Source organism: Conger conger, chromosome 7, assembly GCF_963514075.1.
Source record: "Conger conger chromosome 7, fConCon1.1, whole genome shotgun sequence".
NCBI lineage: Eukaryota > Metazoa > Chordata > Actinopteri > Anguilliformes > Congridae > Conger > Conger conger.
The window spans coordinates 64,302,014-64,314,126 of record NC_083766.1 but is presented as its reverse complement, the minus strand read 5'-3'; the positions used below and the strand labels follow the sequence as shown (position 1 = coordinate 64,314,126).

Genomic DNA, 12,113 nt, shown 5'->3' with positions numbered 1-12,113 from the left:
AGAAGCAACTGGACAGCCTTTTATGTACGTCGCTCCAGATAGTAGCATCTCCTTCAATATTAATGTAGTCATTCGTAGCTTAGAAAAGTATACAAATCCCAAGGAAGGTCAAGACAATATCTGGGTGGAAAGAGTGTTTAGAGTAGAAATAATCACGATTAGGATATTTAATAAATGGTCATGACGCAAAGAAAGGGTAGAATAAAGTGAAAAGTGATTTAATCCAGTTGGTTTATCATGATGATGTTTGTCGTTGATTCTCAAATGGTAAATAGTCCTCACTCTTATGAAAGAGCGTTCTGAAACGGTTCTTTGTCTTGACTCCACAGAGAAACCTTTTTTAAGTTCTTTATGGAACTCAACCACACAGAGAACCATTTAGGCTGATGAAGAACCCTTAACCAGACAGGGTTCTGCTATGGAATCACATGGTTCCTAGGATGGCCGTTCTTGCGGATAAAATCTGTATCGTCACACCTAGTTCAGGACCAAGGACAGCAGTAACTGTACTGGTGATGATTAATGGAATTTGGGCACTGAACAATCCTCAAATAAAACACCAGAAAACAGATATTTCAGCTGGGAAATAATAATCTCTCGCACACACTCTAGAACATGATGTCATTATATTTAAACCAATTAAACGCAAACATCATCAAAACACAAGAAGGCAAAATAACTCAGAACGTACCTCTCCGGAAGTTCTGTTCCTGTGATCTGGCACCATGAGAGTGTTTGCATGGCTGCCCGGAACGATAGCAGAACCGATACTCATTCTGGGTCCTACTAGCATGTAGCGTTTGTCTCCGGATCGGTACTGGATGCTGTGACACAGTGTTCCGTTCCCGCTCGTGTCTGCGTAATTGGAGTCCCGGGAATATTTGGGCGAATAGTCGGGAGGTTTGGAGCACTGCATCACGATCAAACCGATAATACTGAGCAGGAAAAGCGCTGAAACGGAGCTCAGTGTGATGATCAGATAAAAAGTCACATTGTTCTCTTCCTCGGTTTGCACCGCGCTTTTAGTATCAGAAGCTGCAAACGCCTCTTTCGGCTCCACGGCCTTAATACTCACAGTCGCTGTAGCGGACAGTGAAACGTTCCCATTGTCTTTCACCACTATGACCAGTCTCTGCTCCGCCTCGTCTGTTTCTGTGAACGAGCGAAGCGTCCTGATCTGCCCTGTATAGCGCTCCAAACTAAATAGACTGGCGTCTGTAGCGTGCTGCAGCGAGAACGACAGCCAGGCGTTGTATCCTATATCCGCGTCAAAGGCCCGCACTTTAGCCACCGAGTGACCTGCGTTCACATTGCGGGGAATCTCCTCCACACCTTCAGCCGAACCGTTAGCGCTGACCGGAGACAGGATCACTGGAGCGTTGTCGTTCTGATCCAGAATGAACACATTCACTGTGACGTTGCTGCTTAGCGACGGCGTTCCGGAGTCTTTAGCGACCACTTGGAACTGAAAGGTTTTCAGAGTCTCAAAATCAAAGCTTTTCAGCGCGTAAATGTTCCCATTGTCCGGATTAATATTGAGGAAAGATGCCGCGCTGTGTCCTGCGCTCACCTGCCCGAGTGAATAGGAAACCAGGGCGTTTTCGCCCTCATCCGCGTCAGATGCGCTCACGGTGAACATGGACGCGCCAGGCGCGTTGTTCTCCACCATGTATAAGGTGTACGGGCTTTCAGAGAATACAGGACTGTTGTCATTAATGTCTGATATCACCACTCGTATTGTTTTACTGGAAGATAATGATGGGCTCCCAAGATCCTTTGCGGTGACTGTTATGTCATACTGAGACACGGACTCTCTGTCTAAGGGGCTCTTGGTCACTAATGAATAGAAGTTCCCTTCAGATGAAGGCTTCAGATCAAACGGCAAGTCTCCCGCTAAAGTACAGACTACCTGTCCGTTCACACCTGAGTCCAGGTCGGTCACGCCCATCAGTGCGACCACGGTACCGGGAGGCGCGTTCTCGTGGATACTACTGGACAGAGAAGTGACGTCAATCTCTGGCTTGTTGTCGTTCACGTCCTCAACTTTCACAAACACGTTACAGTGCGTGGACAGCGGAACTTGTCCTTTGTCAGAAGCTTGAATATTAATTTCGTAAACCTGCTTCTCCTCAAAATCGACGAGACCTTTAACTTTAACTTCTCCTGTTTTAGAGTCTAAATCAAACAGCTCCGACGCCTTACTTCTGATTTTTTTACCAAACGAGTAAACAATTTCTCCGTTTAGACCCTCATCGCGATCCGTGGCGTTCACCGTTATTAAGCGAGTGCCTGGCGGCATATTTTCCAAAAGACTGACTGTATATTTTTGCTCATTAAACACAGGCGCGTTGTCATTCACGTCTAAAACCGTTATTGTGACATTAAGTTCACCTGATTTCTGTGGTTTACCACCATCAAATGCAGTGACAACAAACTCATGTGCCGCGTGACGCTCTCTGTCCAGCGGTTTGTGCAGCACCAGGACTGGAACTTTCATGTCGTCACTCAGTTCCTCAGTTTCCAGCTGAAAATGGTCATTTGCGCTCAGTTTGTAAAAACGCAGCGCATTCAGACCAACATCAGGGTCGTGCGCGCCCTCCAGCTCGAAGCGAACCCCCGTCATTGTAGACTCAGGAACGTCCAGGCGACATTCCCGGTCCGGGAAACTGGGAGAATGGTCATTCACATCCACTATCTCCACTGTAACGTGGTGCATCTCCAACGGGTTCTCTATCACAGCTTTGATATTCACATGACACGGACTGCTTTTACCGCAAAGCTCCTCTCTGTCTATTCTCTGGTTCACAAACAAAGCGCCGTCTCTCTCGTTTACCTGGAAAAGATCCTGCTTTGATCCCGTCACGATGCGGAGATTCCGCTCAGAGAGTGTTCCTCTGTCAATCCCCAGATCTTTAGCGATATTCCCAACAATAGTCCCGATTTTTAATTCCTCCTGTATGGAGTAGCGGATCTGAGCCGAGGTCGTGTTCCAGAGCAACAACATAATCACAAAATGGAGACGTGTCCGCCGACACCCGCTCCTTTCTCTGCCACATTCGGTCCCCATGATGGACGCTCCTCAGTTCTCACAGCGGAAATACTGTAAATAAATATAAATACAAACTCATATGGTCGTTTTCGGAGCAGGAGACGCAGACCGCCATTTATCCCTCGGACAGAATTATGCTGGCGCCCCTGCGTGGGTTCTGCGCCCTCTCTCTCTCTCTCTCTCTCTCTCTCTCTCTCTCTCTCTCTCTCTCTCTCTCTCTCTCTCTCTCCGCTGAAGCGATTCCACCCCCGAGCCGCGCACAAAGGAGAGAGATGTTCAGGGACCAGGTTTACAGCGATTACTTTGACAACAGCGCCCCCTATCGCATCGGCGAAACTGCCGAGGGCCTCTTACACGTAAGATGTTGACGCGCAACCTACTCCGCCAATAAAAAGTATGCTCCTTGTGAACTACACAGACGGAATAATGAGAGAATCCAAGGAGCAGATACATTAGGTACAGCCTTTTTATTATGGACTATTTGCTAAACATGAACATTGCCAAATAGTCACCCTCATGATATGAAAAAGGTCCCTGTCTTAAGTAGGAAAAATAATATCTTTCCAAAAAAATCTCATTTGGGAGCAATTCCCACTGAAATATACTGGGCTCACATTTCATGAAAATATAATAAAAAGCGCCATTTCCCATGCGTTTGAACACCGGCCTGATCCGTGTTTATTTTTACAGTTAAATCCGTCTCCTGAAGTTCTGCTTCTGTGATCTGGCGCCACCATAGTGGCCGAACTCTCTTATTAATTAAGAAACGCACAATTTCTCAAATATGCTTAAACGCGACGTGAGAAAACAATTACAAAAAAACAATATACGTAAATCTACAATGTACACATTAAAGAAGCAACTGGACAGCCTTTTATGTACGTCGCTCCAGATAGTAGCATCTCCTTCAATATTAATGTAGTCATTCGTAGCTTAGAAAAGTATACAAATCCCAAGGAAGGTCAAGACAATATCTGGGTAGAAAGAGTGTTTAGAGTAGAAATAATCACGATTGGGATATTTAATAAATGGTCATGACGCAAAGAAAGGGTAGAATAAAGTGAAAAGTGATTTAATCCAGTTGGTTTATCATGATGATGTTTGTCGTTGATTCCCAAATGGTAAATAGTCCTCACTCTTATGAAAGAGCGTTCTGAAACGGTTCTTTGTCTTGACTCCACAGAGAAACCTTTTTTAAGTTCTTTATGGAACTCTCTAGCATAGGTGAGGAGAACCACTCCACAACCACACAGAGAACCATTCAGGCTGATGAAGAACCCTTAACCAGACAGGGTTCTGCTATGGAATCACATGGTTCCTAGGATGGCCGTTCTTGCGGATAAAATCTTTATCGTCACACCTAGTTCAGGACAAAGGACAGCAGTAACTGTACTGGTGATGATTAATGGAATCGGGGCACTGAACAATCCTCAAATAAAACACCAAAAAACAGATATTTGAGCTGGGAAATAATAATCTCTCGCACACACTCTAGAACATGATGTCATTATATTTAAACCAATTAAACGCAGACATCATCAAAACACAAGAAAGCAAAATAACTCAGAACGTACCTCTCCCGAAGTTCTGTTCCTGTGATCTGGCACCATGAGAGTGTTCGCATGGCTGCCCGGAACGATAGCAGAACCGATACTCATTCTGGGTCCAACTAGCATGTAGCGTTTGTCTCCGGATCGGTACTGGATGCTGTGACACAGTGTTCCGTTCCCGCTCGTGTCTGCGTAATTGGAGTCCCGGGAATATTTGGGCGAATAGTCGGGAGGTTTGGAGCACTGCATCACGATCAAACCGATAATACTGAGCAGGAAAAGCGCTGAAACGGAGCTCAGTGTGATGATCAGATAAAAAGTCACATTGTTCTCTTCCTCGGTTTGCACCGCGCTTTTAGCATCAGACGCTGCAAACGCCTCTTTCGGCTCCACGGCCTTAATACTCACCGTGGCTGTAGCGGACAGTGAAACGTTCCCATTGTCTTTCACCACTATGACCAGTCTCTGCTCCGCCTCGTCTGTTTCTGTGAACGAGCGAAGCGTCCTGATCTGCCCTGTATAGCGCTCCAAACTAAACAGACTGGCGTCTGTAGCGTGCTGCAGCGAGAACGACAGCCAGGCGTTGTATCCTATATCCGCGTCAAAGGCCCGCACTTTAGCCACCGAGTGACCTGCGTTCACATTGCGGGGAATCTCCTCCAGACCTTCAGCCGAACCGTTAGCGCTGACCGGAGACAGGATCACTGGAGCGTTGTCGTTCTGATCCAGAATGAACACATTCACTGTGACGTTGCTGCTCAGCGACGGCGTTCCGGAGTCTTTAGCGACCACTTGGAACTGGAAGGTTTTCAGAGTCTCAAAATCAAAGCTTTTCAGCGCGTAAATGTTCCCATTGTCTGGATTAATATTGAGGAAAGATGCCGCGCTGTGTCCTGCGCTCACCTGCCCGAGTGAGTAGGAAACCAGGGCGTTTTCGCCTTCATCCGCGTCAGACGCGCTCACGGTGAACATGGACGCGCCAGGCGCGTTGTTCTCCACCATGTATAAGGTGTACGGGCTTTCAGAGAATACAGGACTGTTGTCATTAATATCTGATATCTCCACTCGTATTTTTTTTCTGGAAGATAATGAGGGGCTCCCGAGATCCTTTGCGGTGACGGTTATGTCATACTGAGACACGGACTCTCTGTCTAAGGGGCTCTTGGTCACTAATGAATAGAAGTTCCCTTCAGATGAAGGTTTCAGATCAAACGGCAGGTCTCCCGCTAAAGTACAGACTACCTGTCCGTTCACACCTGAGTCCAGGTCGGTCACACCCATCAGCGCGACCACGGTACCGGGAGGCGCGTTCTCGCGGATACTACTGGACAGAGAAGTGACGTCAATCTCTGGCTTGTTGTCGTTCACGTCCTCAACTTTCACAAACACGTTACAGTGCGTGGACAGCGGAACTGGTCCTTTGTCAGACGCTCGTATGTTAAGTTCATAAATTTGTTTATCCTCAAAATCCACGAGGCCCTTCACTTTAATTTCTCCACTTTTTGAGTCTAAATCAAACAATTCCGACGCGTGACTATTAAACTTATTTCCAAAGGCAAAAGTCACCTCTCCATTTGCACCAGCATCCAAATCTGAGGCATTGACTTTCACCACAAAAGTGCCAATTGGAGCATTTTCTCGTAAGATTACTGTATATTTCTGTTGTTTACATACAGGTGCGTTGTCATTGACATCTAAAACAATGACCGTGATGTTGAGAGTATCTGATCTGTGTGGGTTTCCTCCGTCCAACGCAGTCAGGTGCAGACCGTGTAACGGAGCCGTTTCCCTGTCTAGAGATTTCTGCAATATTAAAAATGGAATCTTAGTATTTTCATTTAAATCCTCTATTTCCAATCGGAAATGATCGTTTTGGCTCAGTTTATATAAGCGCAGACCGTTTACACCCACGTCCGGGTCTCGTGCACCCTCCAGCTGGAAGCGCGCTCCCGGCATGGCGGACTCGGAGATTTCCAGGCGGCTCTCCTTACTGGGGAAACTGGGAGAATGGTCATTCACATCCACGATCTCCACTGTAACGTGGTGCATCTCCAGCGGGTTCTCTATCACAGCTTTGAGATTCACATGACACGGACTGCTTTTACCGCAAAGCTCCTCTCTGTCTATTCTCTGGTTCACAAACAAAGCGCCGTCTCTCTCGTTCACCTGGAAAAGATCCTGCTTTGATCCCGTCACGATGCGGAGATTCCGGTCAGAGAGTGTTCCTCTGTCAATCCCCAGATCTTTAGCGATATTCCCAACAATAGTCCCGATTTTTAATTCCTCCTGTATGGAGTAGCGGATCTGAGCCGAGGTCGTGTTCCACAGCAATAACAGAATCACAAAATGGAGACGTGTCCGCCGACACCCGCTCCTTTCTCTGCCACATTCGGTCCCCATGATGGACGCTCCTCAGTTATCACAGCGGAAATACTGTAAATAAATATAAATACAAACTCATATGGTCGTTTTGGGAGCAGGAGACCCAGACCGCCATTTATCCCATGGACAGAATTCTGCTGGCGCCCCTGCGTGGGTTCTGCGCCCTCTCTCCCTCTCCCTCTCTCTCTCTCTCTCTCTCTCTCTCTCTCTCTCTCTCTCTCTCTCTCTCTCTCTCTCTCTCTCTCTCCGCTGAAGCGATTCTACCCCCGAGCCGCGCACAAAGGAGAGAGACATTCAGGGACCGGGTTTACAGCGATTACTGTGACAACAGCGCCCCCCAGCGTACCGACGGAACAGCCCTGTGTTTGGGGAAGAAGTGACGTGTTGTTTCTCAGTTTTTATGCAAAATAAAGTTCATCATGACAATTATCAGCTTGATTGGTAATTCCATTCTTTGGTAAACGATGACCGCGATACAAACAAAACAGAATATATATATATTAAGGAAAGTAAGTTTTGATAAATATGAAGGCAGTATCCGGAACCAACAGCAGTTTCTACGGTTATACAGGGTTTATAAAAAGGGCGGAAGGTTCGATCCCACCTGAATTGTTGGTGCGCAGCCTACTGCGACTTCAGTAATAAATCGTCAGCTCCATACCACTGACAGGCTGTGCGCTTCATGAGCGACTCAGATCGGCATGATATGAAAGAGCTACACGTCTTAATATAAAAACAAAAGCACCTTTCCGAATTAGTCCAGGTTTGGGTGAATTACCATGAAACCATACAGACTTGGCAGTTGGTTAAAATACAAATCTTTTAAAGCATCAAATTCCCGTGCATTTAAACAAAGGTTTATTTACGGTTAGGCTTTTTCCCTCTTCTGAATGTCCCCCCAAATAATAATAATAATAATAATAATTGCACTTACGATGACTATATGTTTAGAACAACACTTCATGTGTATTTTACTAGTTATGGATGTGATGCTTTAACTTGTGGAAGAACCTATGCACTTGTAAATCGCTTTGGATTAAAAGCGTCTGCCAAATGACAAAAATGTAAAATGTAAATGTCTCATTCTGCGATCTGCCACCACCATATTGGCCAGACTCAACAACCATTTAACCCACAAAATAGAGACGTGTCCGCCGACACCACGGCCCGGGTGTGTTATAACCGAGTCCCATTGCGGTAGGTCCAATTCAGTACTATTTAGCGTTTTCTACGAACAAATAAGAACATTAATCATCCACACTATAGCCGACGCAATCGAGACGGAAGCCCCGCCTCGGACCTGGGCTGAATGTGGACTTCATCACGACGCTCGCGCTCCTCTGCTGTAGTGGGTCTTTGTCAGGCGGTCGCGGAGCTGAGGAAAATGTGTTTTTATCCGCATCAATACACGTTTACTTTGATTATGCTGCACTCTTCCGGATTGGCCACTGCTGGGTGTGTTGTGCGGACGCCACTTCTAAGTAGCTACATGAAATATAATATATAAAGTATTATATGTCAGATAACATATCTTAATCTATATCGTCAATTTACGAAATGCTGCTATCCAGAGATAAATTCTCGAGTTTGTAAGAAAAAGCGTCAGACCTGGCTAGTTACATTCACACACCAGTGAGTATAAGAGGATCACCAGCAGAATTATGGTTTATATATATTATATATGTTTGGGTTATGATGAGTTAACAACCCTGGAACCATATTACAAACCACGGACTCCTGCATGAAACAATCTTAAAGTTTAAAGACCCAACATGAGTTTCCAAGATTGATGCTAAATATGATTTATTAACGGTTTTATATGGGCTTCCTCAAGGTGCTATAGCAGGTTTACTCCCTTGTTTTAGTCAGACCTTCTGAACTCAGAACAATCGGTTTAGCGATTTAATTAGCTCTTTTTAAAAGCAGTGTGCGTCTGTGTGAATCCGTATTTTTACTTTCATTGTACATAGCGCCTCTCTGCCCATGTCAGAGCCTGCTCTCCGTGTCATATGACGGAGAACACATTACTTGTCAGGAATATTTGTCTCACAACTTGTGTGAAAATCTATAATGTCGGGAATATTAGACTTTCCTTCGTGGTTGATGCAATGGTTTACGAATGGGCTTCACGCCAGTCGCGTAAGTGGAGTAAAGCCATGAAAATTCACAATGGGCTTCACGCCAGTCGCGTAAGTGGAGTAAAGCCATGAAAATTCACATTTCAATTTAGTGAATGCGCGATCCTGGGGTTGCCCATCACACTCGTGAATACTGACACCATGTGGCCACTGTAGGGAAAGAATTTTAGGGAAAAGTCCATTCTTGATTATTATTAATATTACCTATTATTAATTAGAAAGAGATCAGATTAACGGCTGCACGCTACATTCCCAGACAAGGAGACAGAAATGGGTGACGTCACTCTCTGGGAGCCGCTTCCTTTCCGAGCCCTTCCAATACTGTTCTATTTTTAAACTTTGCGCGAGGCCCTCGGGTGGGACAATAACTGGGTCATCAGCGCCGCGCTAAAAATCGCAAAGTCATTAGAGAGTGACTGAAAAGGCCACCATGGTGACAGCAAAACCTTCTCACGTAAGAAAGACCTTTTTCAGCCCGTGGCGTGAATGGAAATGTGCAGTGTTACACCTGGGTATATGAGCTAAATTTATATAATAAAATAAATATGTGCTATAATAGGCTATATGATATTTCGGCTATAAAGCTTTAAAATAAATATTTACATTTTTCTTCAGTGTTATGCAAATATTTTAAATACTCTGACAGGGAATATTTTACAGAGGCAAATATTTATCATTAAAAATTATGAGGTATTTTCTTGCGGTTTTAGGAGCGAGAGCATGTGCGTGTGAATCAGTCTGCAGCGCTCGCGCACGTCGCCTGGCAACAGAGTTGAGCGATGCAGGTCGCTGTCTGTGGTTCTGAAGCCCGGCGGGCTTTCACTGACAGAGTGAGAGAGAGAGAGAGAGAGAGAGAGAGAGGGGGGGAGGAGGAGAGAGGAGGGGAGTAAGAGAGAGAGGGAGGGTGTGAGGGGGGAGGGGGAAGGGGGAGAAGGGGAGAAGGGGAAGACTGGTGTGGATGGAGTTAAAGACAGCGAGTACATAACGGCAGAAAATGGCGGCGGAGTGATGCGGGAAATTGCGTCCAGCAGAGAACATTTTGAATTGTGTCTACAGTCTGTGACCAATGCGTATCTTACAATTATATCATTACTCTGTTATTCTCTGCCAAACCCTCCAAACCACCCACACACACACACACACACACTCTCACACACACACAACACACAACACACACTCACACCTCACACCCACACACACACACACACACACACTCTCTCTCTCACACACACACACACACACTCTCACACACACTCACACACCCACACACACACACACACACACACACACACACACACTCTCTCTCACACAACACACACACACTCCTCACACACCCACACACTCCTCACACACACTCACACCCCACACACACACTCTCACACACACACATTATATAACCCGGTATAGATCATTGTCTCATAGAGCAGCACTGCTCAGTCCTGATACACATTTAACAGATCAACTGGACGGCACAGCTTCTCTATAATATAATATAATATAATATAACATAACGTGATATAATATAATATAATGTGATATATGTGATATAATATAATATAATATAATATAATATAATATAATATAATATAATATAATGTGATATAATATAATATAATGTAATATAATGTAATATAATATAATATATGTAATGTAATGTAATGTAATGTAATATAATATAATATAATATAATATAATATAATATAAGATTGTGTGGGCACTGCTCTCACTGCAGGCAGAAGGTGGCTGGTAGTCATGGCAACAGTTGCCCGTGGTGATGGGTGGTTCTGTAATGAGCTCATTCTGTGGCAGGCTGACATCACTCTTCCCTCGGGAGCTTGTGATTGGTGCTTCCCCTGGAGCTCAATGAGCAGCCTGAAACACACTCACACCACTCACACACACACACTGACAACACTCACTTACTCACACACTCACACATTCACATACTCACTGACACATACATTCATACACATACACATACACTCACACTGAACACACTCACACTGACACATACACACTCCATACATACACATATACACACACTCACACTCACACACACTCACTTACTCACACACACACACTCACACACTCACACATCACACACTCACACACTCACACACTCACACACTCACACACACTCACTTACTCACACTCACACACTCACACACTCAACACATCACTACTCACATACTCACTGACACATACACATACACATACACATACACATACACATACACTCACACTGACACACACTCACATTGACACATACACACACTCCCATACATACACATATACACACACTCAAACACTCACACTCACACACATTCATACCCACACTCACACACACACACCTTATATTACATTACATTACAAGGCATTTAGCAGATGCTCTTATCCAATGAAGTGCAGATGAACACAGGGACGAAGTGTGAAGAGGACCTGAGAGGACAGTACGGTTTCGAGTCCTAGCGTGACCATACAGATAATCAGACTTAGAATACATCAACTTAGAACTAGCATACCAGGGTTAGAATACCCAGAGTACGGGAGTCTGGGTGGCACAGCCTGTAGAGTGCTGACCGCATGCTCTCCTCTCTCTCTCTCCTCCCTCTCCTCTCCCTCTCCCTCTCCCTCTCCCTCTCCCTCTCCTCTCCTCTCCCTCCCTCTCCCTCTCTCCCTCTCTCTCTCTCTCTCTCTCTCTCTCTCTCTCTCTCTCTCTCTCTCTCTCTCTCTCTCTCTCTCTCTCTCTCTCTCTCTCTCTCTCTCTCTCTCTCTCTCTCTATACTATAGTGTCCAATAAAGCTGAAAAAGGCCTAAAAAATAATAATACCCAGAATACAACAATACAATAACTAATACAAAACAACAATATCTATATATAAGTGCCATTACAGTCTATGGCATATCTTCAGTCTGCACTTGAAAGAGGTCAGAGACTCTGCCGTTCTGACATCCACCGGGAGGTCATTCCACCACCGTGGGACCAGGACAGAC

The 12,113-nt window shown here is 45.2% G+C and overlaps 2 protein-coding genes across 2 annotated transcripts; both read right to left on the bottom strand.

Annotated features, from left to right (window-relative positions):
• Nucleotides 1–655: 655 nt before the first annotated feature.
• LOC133133617 (protocadherin alpha-13-like) lies at nucleotides 656–3,067 on the bottom strand. The gene has a single exon (XM_061249720.1). It carries the CDS (start codon nucleotides 3,065–3,067, stop codon nucleotides 656–658), a length of 2,412 nt encoding a protein of 803 aa, XP_061105704.1.
• A 1,520-nt stretch (nucleotides 3,068–4,587) lies between these two features.
• Nucleotides 4,588–6,999, bottom strand: LOC133133616 (protocadherin alpha-8-like). The gene has a single exon (XM_061249719.1). The coding sequence runs from the start codon at nucleotides 6,997–6,999 to the stop codon at nucleotides 4,588–4,590; it is 2,412 nt and encodes an 803-aa protein (XP_061105703.1).
• Between the last annotated feature and the right edge of the window lie 5,114 nt (nucleotides 7,000–12,113).

Bases quoted from the DNA above. Each gene is read 5' to 3' on its own strand.
- LOC133133617 (XM_061249720.1), bottom strand. From the start codon at position 3,067: ATGGGGACCGAATGTGGCAGAGAAAGGAGCGGGTGTCGGCGGACACGT.
- LOC133133616 (XM_061249719.1), bottom strand. From the start codon at position 6,999: ATGGGGACCGAATGTGGCAGAGAAAGGAGCGGGTGTCGGCGGACACGT.